General features: G+C 56.3%; 2 protein-coding genes across 5 annotated transcripts; one reads left to right on the plus strand and one right to left on the minus strand.

Moving 5' to 3' along the window:
• Nucleotides 1-1,332: 1,332 nt before the first annotated feature.
• On the plus strand, nucleotides 1,333-14,818 carry LOC144083083 (leucine-rich repeat and fibronectin type III domain-containing protein 1-like protein). Of its 4 annotated transcripts, none has more exons than XM_077610573.1 (11): nucleotides 1,333-1,879; nucleotides 7,221-7,353; nucleotides 7,954-8,215; nucleotides 8,770-8,970; nucleotides 9,908-10,074; nucleotides 10,200-10,440; nucleotides 11,093-11,305; nucleotides 11,405-11,703; nucleotides 11,911-12,094; nucleotides 12,214-12,433; nucleotides 12,568-13,617. In XM_077610573.1, exons 3-11 carry the CDS (start codon nucleotides 7,964-7,966, stop codon nucleotides 12,696-12,698), a joined length of 1,908 nt encoding a protein of 635 aa, XP_077466699.1. In that variant the 5' UTR covers nucleotides 1,333-1,879; nucleotides 7,221-7,353; nucleotides 7,954-7,963; the 3' UTR covers nucleotides 12,699-13,617. The 4 variants fall into 4 exon arrangements, 2 of the variants coding, with proteins under 2 accessions (XP_077466699.1, XP_077466698.1); XR_013303472.1 differs by lacking the exons at nucleotides 1,333-1,879; nucleotides 7,221-7,353 and adding exons at nucleotides 14,158-14,249; nucleotides 14,350-14,818 and having other exon boundaries at nucleotides 7,360-8,215; nucleotides 12,568-12,856; XR_013303471.1 differs by lacking the exons at nucleotides 1,333-1,879; nucleotides 7,221-7,353 and adding an exon at nucleotides 14,350-14,818 and having other exon boundaries at nucleotides 7,360-8,215; nucleotides 12,568-12,856.
• Nucleotides 14,419-19,577, minus strand: LOC144083087 (olfactory receptor 52D1-like). The gene is made up of 4 exons (XM_077610582.1): nucleotides 18,411-19,577; nucleotides 16,513-16,773; nucleotides 15,576-16,059; nucleotides 14,419-15,221 (listed from the first exon to the last, which is right to left on the minus strand). Exons 2-4 carry the CDS (start codon nucleotides 16,683-16,685, stop codon nucleotides 14,877-14,879), a joined length of 1,002 nt encoding a protein of 333 aa, XP_077466708.1. The 5' UTR covers nucleotides 16,686-16,773; nucleotides 18,411-19,577; the 3' UTR covers nucleotides 14,419-14,876.
• Nucleotides 19,578-19,680: the final 103 nt, after the last annotated feature.

Here is a 19,680-nt window from a genome sequence, read left to right on the forward strand (position 1 = left end):
TGCCTTCCCGTCCGGTCCGGGTTTGTTTAAAGATCATTGGACGACGCAGAGACTGCCTGGCATCATCCTTCCTTCTTAACCGTGTTCACAAGAATGGCCTTTGACACGAGACAGCGTGGACGTGCGCTTTGTGTTTTGACCATCCTTCCTTATCTGTTTTTGGTTGCGGTCTCTGCCCGCTGCCGCTCTATCGTGCCCTCGCACGCACACGACCCATGGCGTGTTTGCTTGCTCGGTCGCTATGTCAACATTTAGCCAGAATTGATTTAGTCGAGCTTGTGACTCGGGAAACAGACTTTTTGCCAGACTACAATATAAAGTGTCATTGCACATTCACTCGGTTGATAGCAGTGGCACTGTAAGAGTTTGCCCTGGGATTTACACGGAACTTTATAGAAAATCACTCTTTTTGGGGGGGGCGCAACAGAAAATCATCGAGAAGCATTACCCCAAGTGAACCAATCCCACCTGCCCACTTACCATTGAGGTCGTGGAGCGCGGTCGCTCCTCGACAGTGCCACCGTGTCGGGTTTCCTAAGCCTAAGCACCAAGGTACCGCTTGCAATTGCAAGCCGAGGTTACTTGCATGGAGTTTAGATGGCATAGTGTTCACAGGCCGAGTGATATCTTGACAATATGTGGGAGAGCGTGCACTGGCCTGCCAGCGCAAGGGGACTAAATAATGAATTGGGCAGCAGGCAGCTAGCTTAGCAGCCAGCCGCGCGCGCGCGCACGCACGCACGCACGCACGCACGCACGCACGCACGCACGCACGCACGCACGCACGCACGCACGCAGGCCCACGTGGGCAGCCTCCATGTTGTGGTGCAAAAGGAGGCCACACGACCACAGTGAAAATGGAGCTTTCCTGTCTGGGGACGCCAGGCGTGACTTTCTGCACTCTGGCACCCCGGCCAAAAATAGACAAACAAGAACACACCTAGGAGTCACGAGAATGCATGTGTGCAAGTGTTGCTTGTCTCACTGACTGGCTGGCTTTTTCCCCACACCGTTCTCCTCGTTCTCAATTTCAAGGGGAAAGGGGCAAACCTGCCGGGAAAATGTGTCGTTTTGGGGCAAAAGCCCCACGCCTCTTTTCGGAGGCCAGCTTCTCCCCATTATTTATGCCTACTTGGCCTTTTGCTTTCTTTTTCCACTTTGTCAAACGCGCCGTTCGTTGGTGCTCTCGACGGGGGCGGGATCTCAGAAGAGACAAAACTGGGATTGACATCCAGACGGGCGTCGGGGGGCGGGGCTTCTTCCAATCCTGGCGCGCGTGTGCCTGCGTCCGTCGTGCACCCGCGCGTCCTCCGCAACTCGCTTCGGTTGCTGCGCGGAAGGGAAGGGGAGGGGAGGAGAGGAGAGGAGGAGAGGCTGCCAAGTTGTTCAGACGGAGTGGCGGCGTTGTTGGGGTGCGACGTTCGGCGGAGGGATGCTACGAGTCCGCGCACATTGACACTTTTTCCCCCCCGCGCGCGCGCGCGCACTGCAGTATCCCGAGGGCCAAGCTGGATGGGATTTCTGTTCAACAGGCTCCTCTCTTTTACCTGGTCGAGCCGAGGGCCCGGGAGCCTGGCCGGGTCGAGGCGGAGGCGGGGGAGGGGAGACGCATCGTCCGTCTATCATCGACGCCTTTGGCCGTTTGATTGACGGGACGACGCGCTCCCTGCTCTCCCTTTGTACCGCCGACTGACCACCCAGGACTGAGACCCCGAGGAGGAGTAGGAGGTAGAGGAGGAGGACTACAGGAGGAAGAGGAGGAGGAGAAGGAGGAGGAGGAGGAGGAGGAGGAGGAGGGGGAAAAATTAACCCGCAGCGCACGCACGTCAGGCAGCCCGGATTCTCTCGACGGCCCTCCTCAAGCTGCTCATCGATGACGGTAAGAATTATTTGATGGCAATGACTGATGGATGGAGGATGCGCGTGCGCGAGAAGGCTGCTTTTGATCCTCTGGCTGCAGTAATGGGATTACACGTCGCCGTTCCCCACGGCGCGTACACGTTGGCAATGATACTAGTACATGCAGTGAGAGCGCACGCCCTCCTCCCATCATGCAGGAATGTGCACTGATACTTGATCGGCAGCGCGTGCCTGTTTCTGCCTCATCTATTATACATCGGGCGAGCATGAGAAGGGATGGAGGGATGGAGGGATGGAGGGAGGCATGGAGGGAGGGAGGGAGGGTATTGGCTAAGAGGAAGGCGATACGGCGTGCAAACATCTGCCTTGGGTTTGACGCTATGACGGTGGGCACAGGGAATATCATCTGCTCACTCCCAGAGTGTTTTGCAAAGGAAACCAGGTGAGATCTGTTGGCAAATGCAGAGAGAAAAGCCTCCTTCTTTCATCACTCCTTCCCTCAGACCTCCCTCCCTAAGCACCCTTAAACTCCCTCCCTCCCTCCGTCCCACAGTAAGGACAATTACCTCCCTCCCTCCCTCCCTCCCTCCCTCCCTCCTGGGTGTCTGTGGCCACCCTCACCACAGGGAGCTATCACTCTCACCGGATGTTGACTTCTTTCTTCTTGGTTTTTGTGTTTTGGTTACCAGTTAGCAACCAAAGATGCGGAAAAAGGACATTTGGCTGGCGTTTTATTTTTTCCGAGAGATGCGTCGATCCAAGTCGGCCCCAAGTGGTGAATGACGACCCAAAGGCAGATGCCTTTGAAGGTGGCCACGCCCACCCAGAACACACGACGGCCGCGGTACGATGGCGGCACCGCCCCGCTCGTGTGAGCCGGCGCCGCCGTTGGAGCCAGGCTTAGCAATGAGGCGCCGTTGGAGCCAGGCTTAGCAATGAGGGGCCGTTGCCACCCACCGGCATAAAACGGTGGGGCGGGCAAACACTGCACACACACAACCCTTTTTTTTGGGCAAAAACCCTCACTCTCCCGCTGGAGCGGTTGCAAAGAGTGGCGGAAGATCGCAGATTACAGATGGGATATTGGGATCGGCAGGATCATCAACCAGGCCCGTACGTTTTTGCGTCCGCCGGAAATCCAATTCCCGCGTTTAATTGGTCACCTGCGGAGTTTCCGCCCGTCCCGGGCGCTCGGTCTCGTGCTTCTCCCTCGCCGATAGCCGTCACGCGACATTTCTTCCTTTCTTCCTCCGTGGCCAGAACTTTTCATGGCATGGCTCACTCGGGCGCTCCTCCATTTGGCCAAGCTTTGGGCCATTGCTTCATTGACTTCCAATTCCAATGGTTGCTTCAAAACCTCCGTCATCAAGGTGTGCTTACTCGCTGTTTGGCATTGGCCACTTGACCCCATTTTAGGGATGGGCTTAAGGTTGGAGCTCTCTCCTCCTTTGACCATTACAAATGGGTTGACTTCAATTCCGCGTCTGTCTTTGAAGTTCCTACTTTGAGATTTCACGGGGCAGGGCTGCCCGCAAGGTCGCCGTGTTTGCTCAAACAAACGAGGGAGCGGAGCGTTGCCGTTCCTAATGTTTTGCCCTGGTGGTGTAGCTAAATCCTGAGAGGCGCGCGAGCACGCCCACGCCATCACGTGCACACTTGCAATATTGAGGTCAGTTTTCTATTAAAGGAGCAGATGACTAATCCACGTTTTAGTGGAAGAAAATAATCCTCCTTTTGTCTCTTTTTGTCCTTCTAATGTGCCATGTGTGCATGCGCGAACGCGCGTCTGCCCGCCGCGCAGCACGTGGCACAGTTGGCAAAGCTCCTAGATGTGGAGTTGGGCATAAATTGCCAAATTCAAATGTCAAACAAAAGTTGCATCATGTGGAAAATTGGCCCTAATGATCGGAAAAGGCACGTTCCCAGGGCTTTTGCATAAAGGGTGATCATTGCCCTTGCCCACCAATTCTCTACTTAACCTTTGTAAATGCTACTTTTAGGCGTTCAACAGGTCGCACGCTACCCCTAAAGCTCGGATGGCCTGGAAATAGAACCTCGGCTTCCTGCGTCGCCGTGGTGAACCTGAAATGTTGAGATCCTTCGGCGGGTTCCTCTCATGGCTGCTCAATTTGAACTTGGTAGCCAAACACAGGTGAAAATGGGTTCAATGAAGAAGCATTTCGGTGAGGAGCCGGGCTCCGGGCGCCCGCCTTTACCTTGCGCCGTGTCACCTTGGTGTTATGACTGACTGAAAAAAAAAAAGAAATGACCGCCATGCTAATTGGAATCAACATTGTTGTCACAATGATTAACCACTCCAGTCTAAAACAAGTCTCCGGAGCTATCCGTTCCGTCCGCCCCGATAAAAGGAGAGACATACGCGCAGAGCCGCGAACCTCCGCCCGCTCGTGCGGCATGTTTGTCGGTGCCGAAACGTCCGTTGCTCGGTTGCACATTTCCGGCAGATACCGGCTACAGAAATGGAGCCCCTGCGGATGGGGTGCGGGTTTTTTGGGGGGTTTAAATGCCTTCACTTGGCCTCGTAAGCAGCGTCAAACCGCACTGAAGTGCCTTTTTCGGCACCCATTTACGTGCGTTACACCGGGTCCAGATGTCGTCCCTCGCTAACATGTGCGTTCCCTCCGCTCGAGCGCGAGCCCATAACGCCCGCTAAGATCTCACGAGGCGCCAACGTACGTGCGCTCGCAGCTGCCGTCCGGAAACGTGCGCTCGCACGCGACACAGTGGATGGAAGGTCGGGTGCGTCTGTCATTTTCCATTGGAAACGGCCACGAACAAACCAAAGGCGGGAATGAAATGGGGGGGGTAGGTGGCCTTGGGTTTGTTGGTCTGAGGGGTAGCGGGGCCGACGCCCGTAGAGAGTTAGAGCGCCCTCCCTCCTCCCTCTGGCCACTTCCTGCCAACATCAAAGCTGCCATTTCACACACACACACAGCAAGACTGGGTGCCAATCAGGTTACCATGGCAGCCCTTTATGTAAATTCGTTCCTTTGCGTCAACGTTTGAAGCGGCCCATGGATTCCACTTTGGTGGCGTTATCTCCACATGTCTCATGTGCTCTCATCCGCCGCGTTGGACGCCGCGTGTATTCATACGTGGATGCATTCACATCCCAATTTTGTGAGCGGAGAAAAAAAGCCAGGATTTCAATGGTGATGTCATTCTCTTTTTTTCCACGTCAGTGAAAACCAATGGGTCAGATTGATCGTTTGGAGCCCTCCCGATCGGAGCCCCTCCCCGTCGGCCGGAAAGACACCCTTTCTTCCGTCGTCCCGCCAAGCCGAGGAATGAAATTTGAAAAGAGCCAAAGGGCCCGGTCGCCTAATGGCGACAGAAGTAGGGCGGCTTGGCTCCCCGGTAGGTAGGGCGGCTTTGCGACCCGTTTCAAATCTGGATGATCCCTCATCTTTTTCCAAAGCAGTTGGGGGGAAAGTGGGGTGAGTTGTTACCCCCTTCTCCAGGAAAGTTGTTCGTGTGAGCTGAGAGGCATTGCTTCGGAGGAAAAGTTGTTTCCATCATCCTCTAAAGGAGGGACATGACAGTGGAGTGCATTTAGGCCCTGCCTATTTTTTTTCTCCCCTGCCTCTCAAAGTCCAATTTTGCAAGGTCAAGGTTTAATTCATCGCCGTGTTTGAACAATTAATGAAGAGAGTTTGGCTGTTTGAAAACACTTGACAAATGTATTGGTAAGCTATCATGCTTCATGCTTCATGGGGCTATAGCGGTCCTGGAGGTCTGCTGTGGGTGAGTGCAGCTTTTTAGTTGGGGATTAAGCAAACATAGCACAGACACATGGGTTAACCAAATGGGGTTGTGTTGTAACAAGAATCCCCTGACTCTAATCCATCGATTGCACTTGTAGGACACCAAATTGGTGAGGAGGAGGAGGAGGAGGAGGAGGAGGAGGTGTCCTCTTTATGGGTTGCAATGAAAATCTGCACCCACAGTAGAGTAGTTGGCCCACGCTTGGGCTATAGGGTTAAACTGATGCTAGCTGTAAACAACATTAAGATGTCATTCACCCCCCCCAAAATGTTCATTTGTTGCCTTTAAGGGGCTGGAGTGAATTGTGCCACTTCATACAGGTCCAACAAGTCATGATATATCTGGGCTCCGTCTTCTTTAAATAGATCTTTTCCATTTCTGAGATTAAAACCATATCTTTGAATGTAATATTCACTGGCACCATTTTCTCAGAGGTTTTTTCGCACCTAACTCAGGAAGAAATCAGGTCAGGGTATTTTTTTCTTCTCACAGAGAGTAGCTGAGGCAGAGGCACTGCGGCGCTCCCTGTGCCGGCTCACTCTCTCCTCGGCCATCTGCCGCCCCGCCTCCCGTGGCGCAACCACTTCCCATACGAGTCGTCCGTGTAATGGCGCGAGGAAGGCCGGGCGCCGACACGCGCCCGTTTAAGCAGGGAGGGATGTACCGCGGCGTCGTTCTTGTTGTTTTTTATTCACGGGCGTGCGTGAAGCGCCAGGGGTTTGGAGCACTTCAACTTTGCTTGACGTAAAGATCGGCGCCAACGCGGTTGCCGAGCGACAGAACACGGGCGCTTCCCAGTCCAAGCGCTTTTGGAAGATACTAGTGTGCCAGATCTGGGCTCCTGCGCCAAGTGGGAGGGCAGAGAGGCGCTATAGCGTCACTCGGCTCCGGGATTGGCTTGCGAGGGAGGGATCTTCAAAGTTGACATTGAAAGGAAAACAATCAAAGGCAGCCTGCTCTATAAAATAGAATGAGTAGCACGCAGTGGCTCTGTTCAGCCCAAACTATCTCAGGGCATTCAAGATCGCAGGGTAGAGTTGAGCGTCATGACCACGAGACAGAACGCACGCCGGGTTATTTTGTACCCGGCTTGGGTTTCCACACACACACACACACGCCATCTTTCATCTTTATTTGCTTTTGTGAGCCGTGAAAGCGTGCGTGCGCTCAGCGCGCGGGTCCACACGTGTGTACGCGCCATCTATAAATAATCTTTGTCTCCAGGAAGAGCAGATGACTTTGCTACTGGAACTTCTCTGTTGGCGTTTGTGCCTGGCGCAGGTACACGTGCGGGCGTGCGGGCGTGCGGGCGTGCCTACGTGGGTGGGGAGCGTTGCAGTATCATCTCTTTTGTTTTTTCTCACAAAGCTCTTCTTGTCTCGGGCCGACACAGATAGCAGCCCGCCAAAGTGACGGGGACGTTTAGCATACACGCACGTACACCGAGGTTTCCGATAACAAGATAGCGGCGAGCTCAGTGCATTGCTTGTCTGTCCGTCCGTCCGTCCGTCACTCACCTAAGACTAAATGCCTGATGCTTTTTTTCCCCCTTTTTTTTTTTTTTTTACATGCAGCTTCTTCATTTGATCTCATGAGTATTCGACACGTCCCGCAGGCCAATGAAGAACGGCCGGCCCGGCCGATCGGGACGCGGCGCGCTCCTTAGCTCCGCCTCGGCAGCAGAACCCACTCGAACGTCCTCTTCAGGTGCTCCCTCCCTCCCGCCTGCAGATGTAGCCAATCTTTGTATGAGATGGGAGGCGCGACGGTTGGTGCCGTGCTAACGCGTTAGCTTAGCACAAATGAAATCTGCTAGCATAGTTTGATCGCAAACTCTAATGCAGTGGTTCTTAACCTGGGTCGGATCGAACGAATCCTAGGGGTTCGGGGGAGTCGGTTATCGGGGGTTCGGTGTCGGTGGAGCCTCTGCCACGGGCGGAGGATCAAGACAGATCGACATCGTGTCTATCTATACACGATAACATGCCCCGCTTGACCATCACTGGCTGCAGATGATCACGTGACATCGCTTGGCCAATCAGTGCTGCGAGAAATGTATACATCTTGAATTTGAAGGATTTTTTAAAAAAAATATTTTAGACTTAAGTAGGGTTCGGTGAATGGCCATATATGAAACTGGCGGGGTTTGGTAGCTCCAACAAGGTTAAGAACCACAACATCCGCGCCAGTTTGTGTGACGTCGGCTTGAATTGCGTTATCTGTTCACGTTATCTGACTTGGTATGGCGTCGTTTGTTGACCACGTGCCTTTCTTTGTTCTTCCCCACTTGTGCCTACGAGCGTGCAGGAGCGTGAGAATGGGGGTCCCGCAGTGGGCGTCGCTGCTCCTAGCGGCGGCGTGCTCGCTGCTCTCGGCCAGCGGCTCGCCCATGTTGTGTCCCAAGCGCTGCTCGTGTCAGAACCTGTTGCCGTCCTACACCGTCCTGTGCGCCAAGACGGGCCTGCTCTTCGTGCCGCCCAACATCGACAGGCAGACGGCCGAGCTGCGCCTCATGGACAACTTCATCACCACGCTGAGGCAGCGAGACTTCGCCAACATGTCCAGCCTGGTGAGGGCTTCCTTGGCGCCGGCGAGCCGCGTTGGCGCGCCCCTCGCCGTCTGTATTTGGCTCTTCGACCCTGCCGCCCGCGGGGTTTTTGCCACTGCGTCCACCACCGTTACTCCACTAGCGTGGGGGTCGGTTAGGTGACCCTTACCCGGGGGTGGGCAAAGTGGTCCCGGGGGGCCGCTACGGGTGGGTGGGTTTTCACCTTCTTGTTCCAAGCCACCCAGCACAGACACAGTTGAAGCAACGGGGTTGTGCTGAAACAAGAAGCCCCCTAACTGCAATCCACTGATTACAATTGTAACCTGCCAGATTTGTGGTAAGGTTTCCTCTTTAGAGATTGGAACCAAAGCACCCCCGTAGCCAATGCAGGTGGACCTTTGAAAAAGGGATAGTTTGCCCACCCCACCCTTACCCTAAACCATTACCTCAGAAAGAAATAAGGAAAGAATAGAGGGAGCACAGCAATGGTGCCAAAGACAATGGGCGCGGCTAGTCGCGGGGAGCTGGCTGTTAACGGATTGGCGGTTAACGGATTGTTGTGGCGGCGGCGGCAGATCCACCTGACACTGAGCCGGAACACCATCAGTCAGATCCGGCCGTTGGCCTTCGCCGACCTACAGGATCTGCACGCGCTCCACCTGGACGCCAACCGTCTGACCACGCTGGACGACAGCCACTTTCAGGGCCTGGTCAACCTACGCCACCTCATCCTGGCCAACAACCAGCTGCAGCGGATTTCCCAGGGAGCTTTTCAGGTGAGCCCTCGCCGCAAATGGACGCAGGCCAAAAAGGGTTAGGCCGCCACGACAAACTAGGCCATGCGGGGGCCCCATTTCAGGAAAAACGGAATGAACACCATGCTTCCTTTTCGAGCCAACTCGTAAGAATTTTGGACAAGAGCGCGGGCGGTCGTCATTGTTGTTCTTTTTCCAAAATGCCTTCACTTCCTCAATTGATATTCCTAAAGATGAAGAAAATGAGATTTTCTCGAAAGAGCTCTTAAATACAAATGAAGGCACAGATTCCGCATTGTTTTTTTTTGAAGTGCACGGGAGACAGTGGACGATTTATAAAGAAATCCTTTGCACGCTGAATCATCGGGTGAAAAATGCCAAAGCTTTTTCGGGACGAGCTCCGTTTGAGAGACGCGCGAACAAAGCAAAAGGTTGGTAGGCAGCCTTAGTCTCATCTCATCTCATTTTCTGAACCGCTTTATCCTCACTAGGGTCCCGGGGGGGATGCTGGAGCCTATCTCAGCTGACTTCGGGCCAGAGGCGGGGGACACCCTGAATTGGTGGCCAGCCAATCGCGGGGCACAAGGAGATTAAAAAAAAAAACATTCACGCTCACACTCACACTCACACTCATACCTATGGGGCAATTTAGAGTGTCCCATCGGCCTACTATGCATGTGTTTCCTCCTTAAATGAGGTCATAGATGAAGGGCAGTTCTCTTCTGTAAAGGCGTGCGACCACCCGCTCGCTCGCTACACATGGCAGGCAAGTAGACGGACAGCGGTCTTTTTTACAAGATCAGAGAGAAGAAAAGGAGACAAGGTGTCCTTTGTCCATCCTGTCATTATTAAAAGAGTCAAATAGGAGTGGGCAAAGTCATGATCATCCAACGGCTCGATTGATTGAAATGATAGGCATTTTGCAATGATTTTGGCCTACCGGGTTTGAACCGGGCAGGACTTCCTGGAGACCCTGGAGGACCTGGACCTGAGCTACAACAACCTGGCCGAGGTCCCGTGGGAGACCATCTCCCTGCTGGTGAGCGTCAACACGCTCAGCCTGGACCACAATCTGATCGAGAGCGTCCCCGAGGGAATCTTCTCCAATCTGCACAAGCTGGCCAGGTGACGGTCGCCGCGCCGTACCGTGCCGCGCCGTGCCGCGCCGTGCCGCGCCGTGCCGCGCCGTGCCGCGCCTCGCCACCTCCACCTCCGTTCCGCTCGACTTTGAGTCTGTTCGCTTTGCTCAGGCTGGACATGACGTCCAACAAACTGAAGAAGATCCCGCCCGACCCGCTCTTCCTGCGTATCCCGGTGTACGCCAAAATGAAGGGCTCGCCGCTGAGCGCCTTGGTTCTGAGCTTCGGTGGCAACCCGCTGCACTGCAACTGCGAGCTGGTGTGGTTGCGTCGACTGACGCGCGAGGATGACCTGGAGACCTGCGCCTCCCCGAGGGACCTCGCCGGGAAGTACTTCTGGACCATCCGAGAGGTGGCTCCGCCGTTGAGCAAACACCCGTCGAGTTTCTTTCAAAGACGCCCCTTTTGTCATTTGTGGGAATTGCCCTCGACGGCCCACCAGGGCTCGGGCGCAGGGCTGAGCACACTATTCCACTGTGGGCCGCCGTTGGTGCGGGTTTTCATTCCAAGCCATAAAGAGGACACCTTTTCGCCAATCTGGTGTCCTACAAAGTGCAATCAGTGGATTGCAGTCAAGTGCTCCTTGTTTTCTGCACAAAACCCACGTCTGTGCTGCATCGCTTGGAACAAAAACCTGCACCCACAGCGGGCCTCGAGGACCGGTTTGCCCACTCCTGGCTTAGGGGCTAACCACTGATCCATCTTTGCAAAAAGACAGTACTTGGCCAATCGGGGAGTGCAAAATGGAGCCCTTTTTGCATTTGTCGGCTGGAGTTATACTTTTGCTTTGAGGAAGTGGGAAGAAGCCAGGAGGGTCACAGACCGCCGGTCTCCTTCCAGTCTCCTTCTAGTCTCCTTCTAGTCTCCTTCTAGTCTCCTTCTAGTCTCCTTCTAGTCTCCTTCTAGTCTCCTTCTAGTCTCCTTCTGGTCTCCTTCCGGTCTCCCTTAGGCTACCCCCTCGGGAATGTCATCTCATCTTGCACGGAATCCGTCTGCTCCGACAGGAGGAGTTTGTGTGCGAGCCACCCATGATCACCCGTCACACCTCCAAGATGTTTGTGACAGAGGGCCAGGAGGTGAGCCTGCGCTGCAAATCAGTGGGCGACCCGGAACCGTCCACCCACTGGGTCGGCCCCGATGGGAAGCTGATGGGCAACACCTCGCGCACCGTCTGCTACGAAAACGGCTCACTGGATATCCGAAAGGCCTCCGTCAAGGTAGCTGGGGGGGAGGGAGCACGCTCCTCCTCGGCCTATCACGCTCAGACGCTCTCCCCGATCCCTCCCTCCCTCCCTCCCTGCTGTGCCCGCCCGCAGGATTCGGGCAAGTTCACCTGCATCGCCTCCAACGCGGCCGGCGAGGCCACGGCGCAGGTGGAGCTGGCGGTCAACCCCGCCCCGCGTTCGGACCCCGGGCCGGAGCGGGCCGACCCGGGACCCTCGGATGTGCCCACCTCCATCCAGTCCAATGCCGGGGGGGGTCAGCGGCGGGTCGGCGTATCCCAACTGACGGCCAGCGGCGCGCTGGTCACGTGGCCCGCGCAGAACCACGTCCCCGGCGTGCGCGCCTACCAGATCCAGTACAACAGCTCCGCCGACGACTTCCTCATATACAGGTGATCCCGTGGGCTCCGGACCCGTCAATCGTTGGGGCGCGGGCCGGGCTGCCGGTCAATATGAGGGGGAAGTCATGAGCAGATGCGTATTCGTCGGGTTCGCCGTAGAATAACGCCAAATCAAAAGCCCGACCGTATTGGTTCGGTGGATGGCCGAGGGTTTGTGGTCAAGCGGCGAGCTGAGCTCGCTGGGCCTTCTGCCGGCAGGATGATCCCGGCCGTTCGCAAGTACTTCCTGCTGGGCGACCTGGCGTCGTCGCGCGACTACGACCTGTGCGTCCTGGCGGTCTACGACGACGGCGTCACCGCCTTGACGGGAACCAAGATGCTGGGATGCGTGGCCTTCACCACCGAAGCGGAATACGGACGATGCCACTCCATCCGAGACCAGGTACGGCGGGAGCGGAGTCGTCGCCGTCCCCTTTGCTCCTCTGTCCTCTGGCTACTTGTGCCTATCCGTCCTTTCGTCCCGCATGATGTCATGATACTGACGGCTGTGGTTGGTTCCAGTTTTTGGGCGGGACCATGATCCTGATCCTGGGGGGCATCATCGTGGCGTCCGTTTTGGTCTTCATCTTCATCCTACTGATGAAATATAAGCTGCACGGCAACCAGCACCGCAAACACGACCACGACGACGATGACGCCGCCGCCGCCGCCGCCCGACACGCCCACGTCTGCTCACAAACCAACGGGGGCGGAGCCAATAACCCGCCACCCGCGGGACAAGGTGACGAGGCGCGGCTACGACTTGACGGGGCCGTCTAATTTCCATTCGAACGGAAGCCATTTTGAGACGTGGTCAAGAAGGGGGAGGCTCTATCGGCCGCCCCGTAATCAAACTCTTCTCCCGTCGTCTGGCAGGCGCTCGCAAAGGTCGGCGGACGTCGTCTACGGCGGACGGAGCCTCCGCCGCCGCCGCCGCCGCCGCCGCCCGCGGAACGACGGTGAATCTGGACGGCGCCCGCCACGGCGACGGTGCCGGCTCGCAGTAAGAAAGAGAAGCAAGAGCGGAGCAGAGGCGACGATCCGTGGCCACGATCCGTGGCCACTAGCTCCCCGAAGCAGACATTCTTTTCCTTTTCATTTGACGCTGGCGCCCGCCCGGCCGAAGCAGAGATAGGCCATCGCCATCGCCATCGCCGTCGCGCCGGTCAGTTTTACGCACCGTACGCGACACTTTGAGTGGTTGGCTTTGAACTGGGATTGTATATTTGGCACTTTCTGTCAGATCCTTCCTCTCTTCTGTTGCATTGTTTTCGGGTTGAATCTTGTTAGCATTGCTTTCAGGCCAAATACCGTATTTTCTGGCATACAAGCCGTATTTGTAACTGAAATAATGATGAGCGAATCAAGGTTACGGCTCGTATGTGCACAAAGTAGACTTGACACTCACGAAACTGCCAGGTGACAAGGACGATTCCCCATAACGCAATACGATGCGGCCGATACGGTCAATTCTTTCAAAATAGAGACAAGATAAACGGATCAAACTTATTTTGCCGTGTATGAATGAAATTCAAGTCAAAGAAATAAAGCGTATCTTGTATAAAAGGTGAAAAAAAACCTCACTTACTTGTGACTGCCATGGCTCGCTCAGAGCGCCGCCATCTTACCTTTGACCGGAAACTCGGATCAACTTCCTGGTTGTCCTGCTCACGTAAGTTCCTTTTTAAATTGGTCCACATGCAGGCAACAGCCTTTTGGAATGTGCAATCCAGCAGACCATTCTTTCGATTCATACAGTGTGTCATCGTTTATCTTCAACCTACACAAGGGACCAAAGATGGAAATTAGCCCTGCGCTACAATCTTACATATTTACATACAACACTATACATATGTTCATTAACATGAATATAAATATGTTTATTAATATGTGCTGTCCCTTATTAAAAAAAAAATCATACTCAAACCATATCTCAGAACTATGACGTGCGACGATTTTACTTAGGATCAAAGTAGCAACACATTTGTACTGTGGTTCCATTAAAAGCATGAATATGGGGGTGAAAATGGGGAGTCAGGGGGCGTCTTATACCTGAGAAATTGTCAAATTCAACGATTTTAAGGCAATTTGAAGGGTACGGTTTACCCGCGGAGGCGGTCAATATGTGAGAAAATACGGTATTTGTCATTTTCTCTCTCTCTCTCTCTTTTTGAGATGAGGGATGAGTTTTAGATGACATTAGATTAGATTCAAATGTATTCATCCTGTTTTGGGGAAATTCAGTTTGTAGCAGTAGCAAGCACAGACACAGACAGGAAAAGACAATGTAGACCTAGATACAACTGGAACCACACAGCGGAAGCCCACTTTTACTTTGGATTCAACACTAGCTATTCTTTTGCATGATTTTTGGTCAAGTCTTGGCTGAATATTCAGCACACTTTCCACTTATTTTGAACATTCTCACGAAAACACTTGCGTTCCAACACTCGACTATCGCTACAGATTGAGTCAACGTTTTCACCAGGGAGCAACACTGCCCCCCTGCGGTCGAGCCGATTCCATTACACGCACCGATCTGTGCCCTCAACTCGCCGGTACAATTTGAACCATTTGAACTATTTGAACAATTCTATTGTAATCAAACCAGCAGCACGCGCGTCATCTGATGGCGGAACGTGTCCTCTGCTCCCTCAGGTGGGCTCCGCCCCCCGTGCTCCCTCCGGTGTGCCCCGCCCCCCCGCCTCCCCTCCCCGGGTGCCGCTGTCGACGAGAAGCCACGCCGAAGTCACGGGCGGGGCAATGCCGCTCCGGCGCCCGAGTTTTGGGACGGCGCGTCCTAGTGCGACCCCGGGGCGGCCGAAGCGCCGCCCCGGGGAAGAACCTTCGCCCGAGAAGTCTTCTGTCCAGAGAGGCCGACGGCAAACTTTCCTTCCAATAAGACACTCATTGTGGTAAAAGGGAGCGTCTCTCCCCGTGTCCGTCCGTCTTTATTTTTAACTTTGAAGCACTTTTTGTCACGGGCGTGGACCACTGGCGTGCGTTTCCGGGACGAGGCTTCTGCTCTGGCTTCTTCACACTTTTCGCTTTCCCAGGAAACTCCATGTGGGATTTGTAAAGAAAGAAATAAAACTGTATTTTTATCGGGGGGAAAAAAAGCCGTCAGCGTTGGCGACGACACGCTCCTTCTTCACCGGTCGGACGAGCCTCGGCGAGCGCCGCTCCTAGGCCTCGGCGGCGGGCCAAACCTTGACCTTGAGCCTGTTCCCGAGCCCGAAGCGGGGCCCGCCGGCCCGCCGCGGGCCGAGGAGTCGGCGCAAGCCGTTCCTGATCTCTGCGGTGCGGACCCCGTAGATGACGGGGTTGGCGGCGGCCGGGACCAGGATGTAGAGGAGCCCCATGGCGCTGTTGGCGTCGGTGGGGATGGCCAGGCCCAGATTGTGCGACAGGAAGCTGACGCTGCCCACCAGGTAGAAGACCATCATCACCATGAGATGAGTGCCGCAGGTGTGAAAGGCCTTGCGCCGCTCGTCTCCGGGGGCCGACGCCCGCACCGCCGCACCCAGGATCTGAGCGCAAGGGTGGGCGGCGTGGATGGCGCGTTTTGGTCGCCGCATAACGCGCACGTTCGGCCGTGGAAGGCCGCCGCGTAAGGCGCGTCCCCGGCCGGCGAAAGCCGCCTAAGGCGCCACGGCCAGCCTCTCTGCGACCAACGCAACGCCCAGAAGTCAATTGTAAGTGTAGCGATCGCCGAGCCAAAAGCGGCATTTCCCTCCGCCAGTTCGGAACGGGCGGAAATATGGCGACCGAGGCCGAGGCCGAGGCCAAGGCAAGCGGGGGCTTTTTGAAGGGCGTGGCGTAAAGTGGCGCAAAGTGGCTTGGCGCCGCCCGGAAGTGGAGCGTTTCCAAAGAAAAAGCCTAACCTTCAAGTAGGTGAAGACGATGAGCGGGATGTCCACGCCCACGAAGCAGGCGATGACGGCCACGCCGGCGGCGGCGCTGGGCCGCGTATCCCCGCAGGCCAGGCTGACCAGAGCCATGTGGTCGCAGTAGCAGTGGAGGATGACGCGGGAGGCGCAGAAAGGAAGCGAGGCGGCCAGGCCCACCAGCGTGCCCATGACGCAGCCGCTCCGGGCCGCCGTGAAGAGGGCCAGCGCCAGCAGCGTCCGGCGGCTAGCCAGCCGCTCGTAGCGCATGGGGCGACAGATGGCGGCGTAGCGGTCCAGCGCCATGGCCAGCAGCAGGGTGGACTCCACCGAGGACAGGAAGTGGGTGGCGAACATCTGCGCCAGGCAGCCGGCCAGCGAGACGCCGTTGCCGTCGGCCAGCAGGCCCGCCAGCGCACCGGGGATGACGACGCCCGTGGACAGCATGTCCACCAGGCACAGGGCGCAGATCAGCAGGTACCTGGGAACGGGCCACACGCTGCCTTGACCGGCGGCTGTTATGAAAACGCCTGCCTGCCTGCCTGCCTGCCTGCCTTCCTACTTTCCTACTTTCCGCTCGACTGACTGCCTATCTGACCGCATCCCTGCGTGCTTACCTGCGTGCTTACCTACCTACCTTTCTGCCCAACTGCCTACCTCCCTCCCTCCCTGCGTTCGCTCGCTAGCTGGCAACCGCGACTTCCGGTTTCTCAGCACTGCTTTCTTTGACAATAACTGAAAATCAAGCGCCTCCCATTTTGGGGATACGCTTAGGAGACGAATGGAATTTAGTCCCGCGCTTCCGTCTGAACACCCGCTGCCTGGCGACAAGGCCCCGACGGCGTGCGCGTCTTCCGCTTCCGTACCCTGCGGTCGCAGAGTCCATTGACATATTTGTCTCCGACCGTCGCGAACGCGCGTCCGGTCTACTCACATGGGACTGTGGAGACGCTCCACGCTGACGATGACGTACGCGAGAAGCGCGTTGGCCAGCAGCGCCGACGCCCACGCCGCAGCCAGCGGGGGCGCGAGGATCCATCGCCGCTCGGCCAACGCGGGGAACCCCCGGAACACAAAGTCCGCGTGGGACGAGTTGCCGTGGCACATAGTCAATTTCTCAGGAATTGGGGTAGCGTCCGTCGTTCCGTTTTCCGCGGGATGGCTCCCGCCAAAGAACTTCCGCCTGAAATCCGCCCTGAAGAAAAGCAAAGCGTGAAATGGCCAAAGACTATCCCTCCACGCGAAGACTCGGCGGAGCCCTCTGGCTTTCAGCCCCGGAAGGGGCGCTACTCGGACGAGGGAGCCCAAATCGGCGGAACGGCGGCAGGGCTTTTTGACACCTTGCACCGCACGCGGCTGAATTTAGAGCAGTTGGAGAGCTTTGTCCAAAACCTGGGACGTCTCAATTAGGAATGGCAATAGAGTAGGGGTCCTCGAGAGGCCGCTATCCGGTCTCTGGTCTGTTTTCCATAAGTCCCCCCCCCCTAGCGACACACCTGAATCAAATCATCGGGACCGCTATCGAGATTGTGGACGGCTTGCTGATGAGTTGATCAGTTGATTCAGGTGTGCTAGAGGAGGAAGGAAGATGTGGAAAACAGAGCGGAAAGCGGCTCTGGAGAAGCAGAGTTGGCCACCCCTGGAATGGACAAGCTAGTTTCTCTTCTTTGCTAGAAGAAGGTAGAATTGGAAAAACGGAAGCAACTTGAAGCCGCCGCTTGAAAAACGCGTAGAATACGCATTTGGTAGGGAACGACGCTCGCCAGTCTATCCCGCCCTAACTCGTCCGCGCGTGCCTGCCGTCGCCCCGCGTCGGGTCTTATAGGCCCGCGCCGAACGTCCCGCGGGGTGGGGCGGGCATCCGACGTGGCCAAATTAAACTCGGGGGGGGTCTCGGGTATCTCGGAACGGAAATTTTGCTAACGGGAAACTTTGGCGCCGCGCGCTCGTTAGCTCAAGATAATTAGCCCAAAGCGCGACCTCCCGCCAAGAAGCGTTCGACGGTGCGTTAACGATCCTATTCTATTGGGGCGGCGCTAATTGCAACGCACCGAGGCTCGGCTAAGCCTACGAGCGTACGACGGCAACCGGTCTGACCGCCTTCCAGGTGCGATCAAACGGGCGCCAAGATAGAGTTGGCCGCCGGTCCGACCAATTTGGAGCCTCTCTTTGTCTGGCCGGGCACGCCTCCAACGAGAGAAACGGAATCTTCTGGACGAGAAGAGAAGCGCTAACGGCGGAGCTTTCAATCTGTGCTAAGAGCACGAGTGGAGACCCTGAAAAGTCAGACGTCGACGAGACGGCGACCCGATGGGGCACGGCCAGAAAAGTGGCCAAGGCCGCCGAGCCGAGCCCAACTTCTGTCGGCCGCGGCGGCGTCGGGGGCGAGCCGGGCCATGGCTCCAATGGTGTCGCTTGCACGTTCTCCGGGCAAACGGCAAACCTTTTCAAGCATTTGGACCCAAATGACGTGCGTGCTTTCGTGGGAGAGAGTACGCAAGTCAAACGTTCCCAACTGGTCAGAAGCCCTTTTATTTTGACCGGTCAATAAAGCACATGTATGACAAATGTGCGGTTTTGTTTTGGTGGCTTTGTTAGGGTTTGTCATTTTTTGGTCTATTGGATACTCCGGCAGAATCGTCTCCCCTCGTCAGCCGAATGCCCGCCGCCTCTGTGCCTTATTAGCCCTGGTCCTTACACGGAGTAGGTTTGGCGGCTTGGGCCGTCGTCGGCTCCCTCCCGGGGTTCTCGGCCACTTCCGTTGAAGGAAGCCGTCGGACGGCTCGCCATCTTTGCCTCCCGCTTTTCAGATTTGACCCCGGCCGTACTTACGCCTTTCTTCGGCAGCCGGTGTCTTCTTTGTTGGATCCTGTCGCCGCCCCGTGAGGGTCACCTGCCGGCACAATGGGCTTTGGTCCAGGAGCGGCCTCTCGCCATTGTTTCGGGCCTTCGGGTCCAACTGCGTGTTCCGCCGTGACAGCTAGCTTATCCAATTGCTTTCTGAAAAACCCGAAAGAGACACGCGGTGTACAATTGCAACTTTAAAGGCGGGCCAGAGTTGGCGGGACTCTTTGGCAAACTCGGCTTAGCTTTAACCAGGGGTCTCCAATTGGCTCCGGTCCTCGAGGGCCCATATCCAGTCTGTTTTCAAAATCTCCCTCCTCTAGCACGCCCGAATGATCATCAGCCAGCTGTCCGGGAGCTTGATCCCGATAATTAGATTGATTAAGTTGTGTTGGTAGAGGGAGACATGGAAAACAGACTGGATAGGGGCCCTACAGGACAGCAGTTGGAGACCCCCGGCCTAACCTAACCCGCGTACTGATCCGTCGTCCCGTTTCTTTGACCTGGCTCGGGCGGCGCCGAAACCCCACCGCGAAAGAGAGCGTCGAGCCGACCCGCCGCTAACGGGCTCTCCGAGCGACCGCCGACGCTCGTCTCGCCGCTAATGGCCACCCGAAGCGACCGGAGCATGTTTGTCCCGCCGGCCTTCCCCCGAGAAGAACCGGGCCAAACAACAGGAGCGGCCCGGGGGAGCCACGGTCTTAATGGCCTCTCGCCGGTCGGCCGTATGGGGACGCAGAAAGGACGACGTATGAGCGTTCGCAAGCATACCGCCGGCACCGGCGGGACTCGAGCCCGCGGTGCTGCTGTGGCAACCGCTTTGTATACGAAAGCAGGTCCCGTTGGGCGCGGATGCAAAACAATAAATAAATAAATAAATAAATGCAGCAGCGGCACGTCGGTGGCAGTTACGGATAAGAAGGTGGGTTCAATTCAGGGTATTTTCGGAGCCAAAAAGAGCCACCTTAGGAGCGCTCTGTCGCAAGACGGCCGCCACTACGAGGACTCAAGTCGGGGCCGCCCACGCCCGACTCGGGTCGTGGAGGGCCTCGGCCATGTCGTCCAATCCCATCTCCCCGCCTCGCCGGAATCCAATCGTCAGATGATCGGCACTCGGCCCACGAGTCCCATCCCGACGACTGGATTCGGGCGCGTCGGCGGAGAGAGACGTGGGGAAAAAAGACCGGATGAGAGACCGAGGAGGAGCCCAGCCACCGGCGACGGTCCAACCTTAGAGAACGCCGTCCGATGGCCAAGA

Source organism: Stigmatopora argus, chromosome 10, assembly GCF_051989625.1.
Source record: "Stigmatopora argus isolate UIUO_Sarg chromosome 10, RoL_Sarg_1.0, whole genome shotgun sequence".
Taxonomy (NCBI): Eukaryota; Metazoa; Chordata; class Actinopteri; order Syngnathiformes; family Syngnathidae; genus Stigmatopora; species Stigmatopora argus.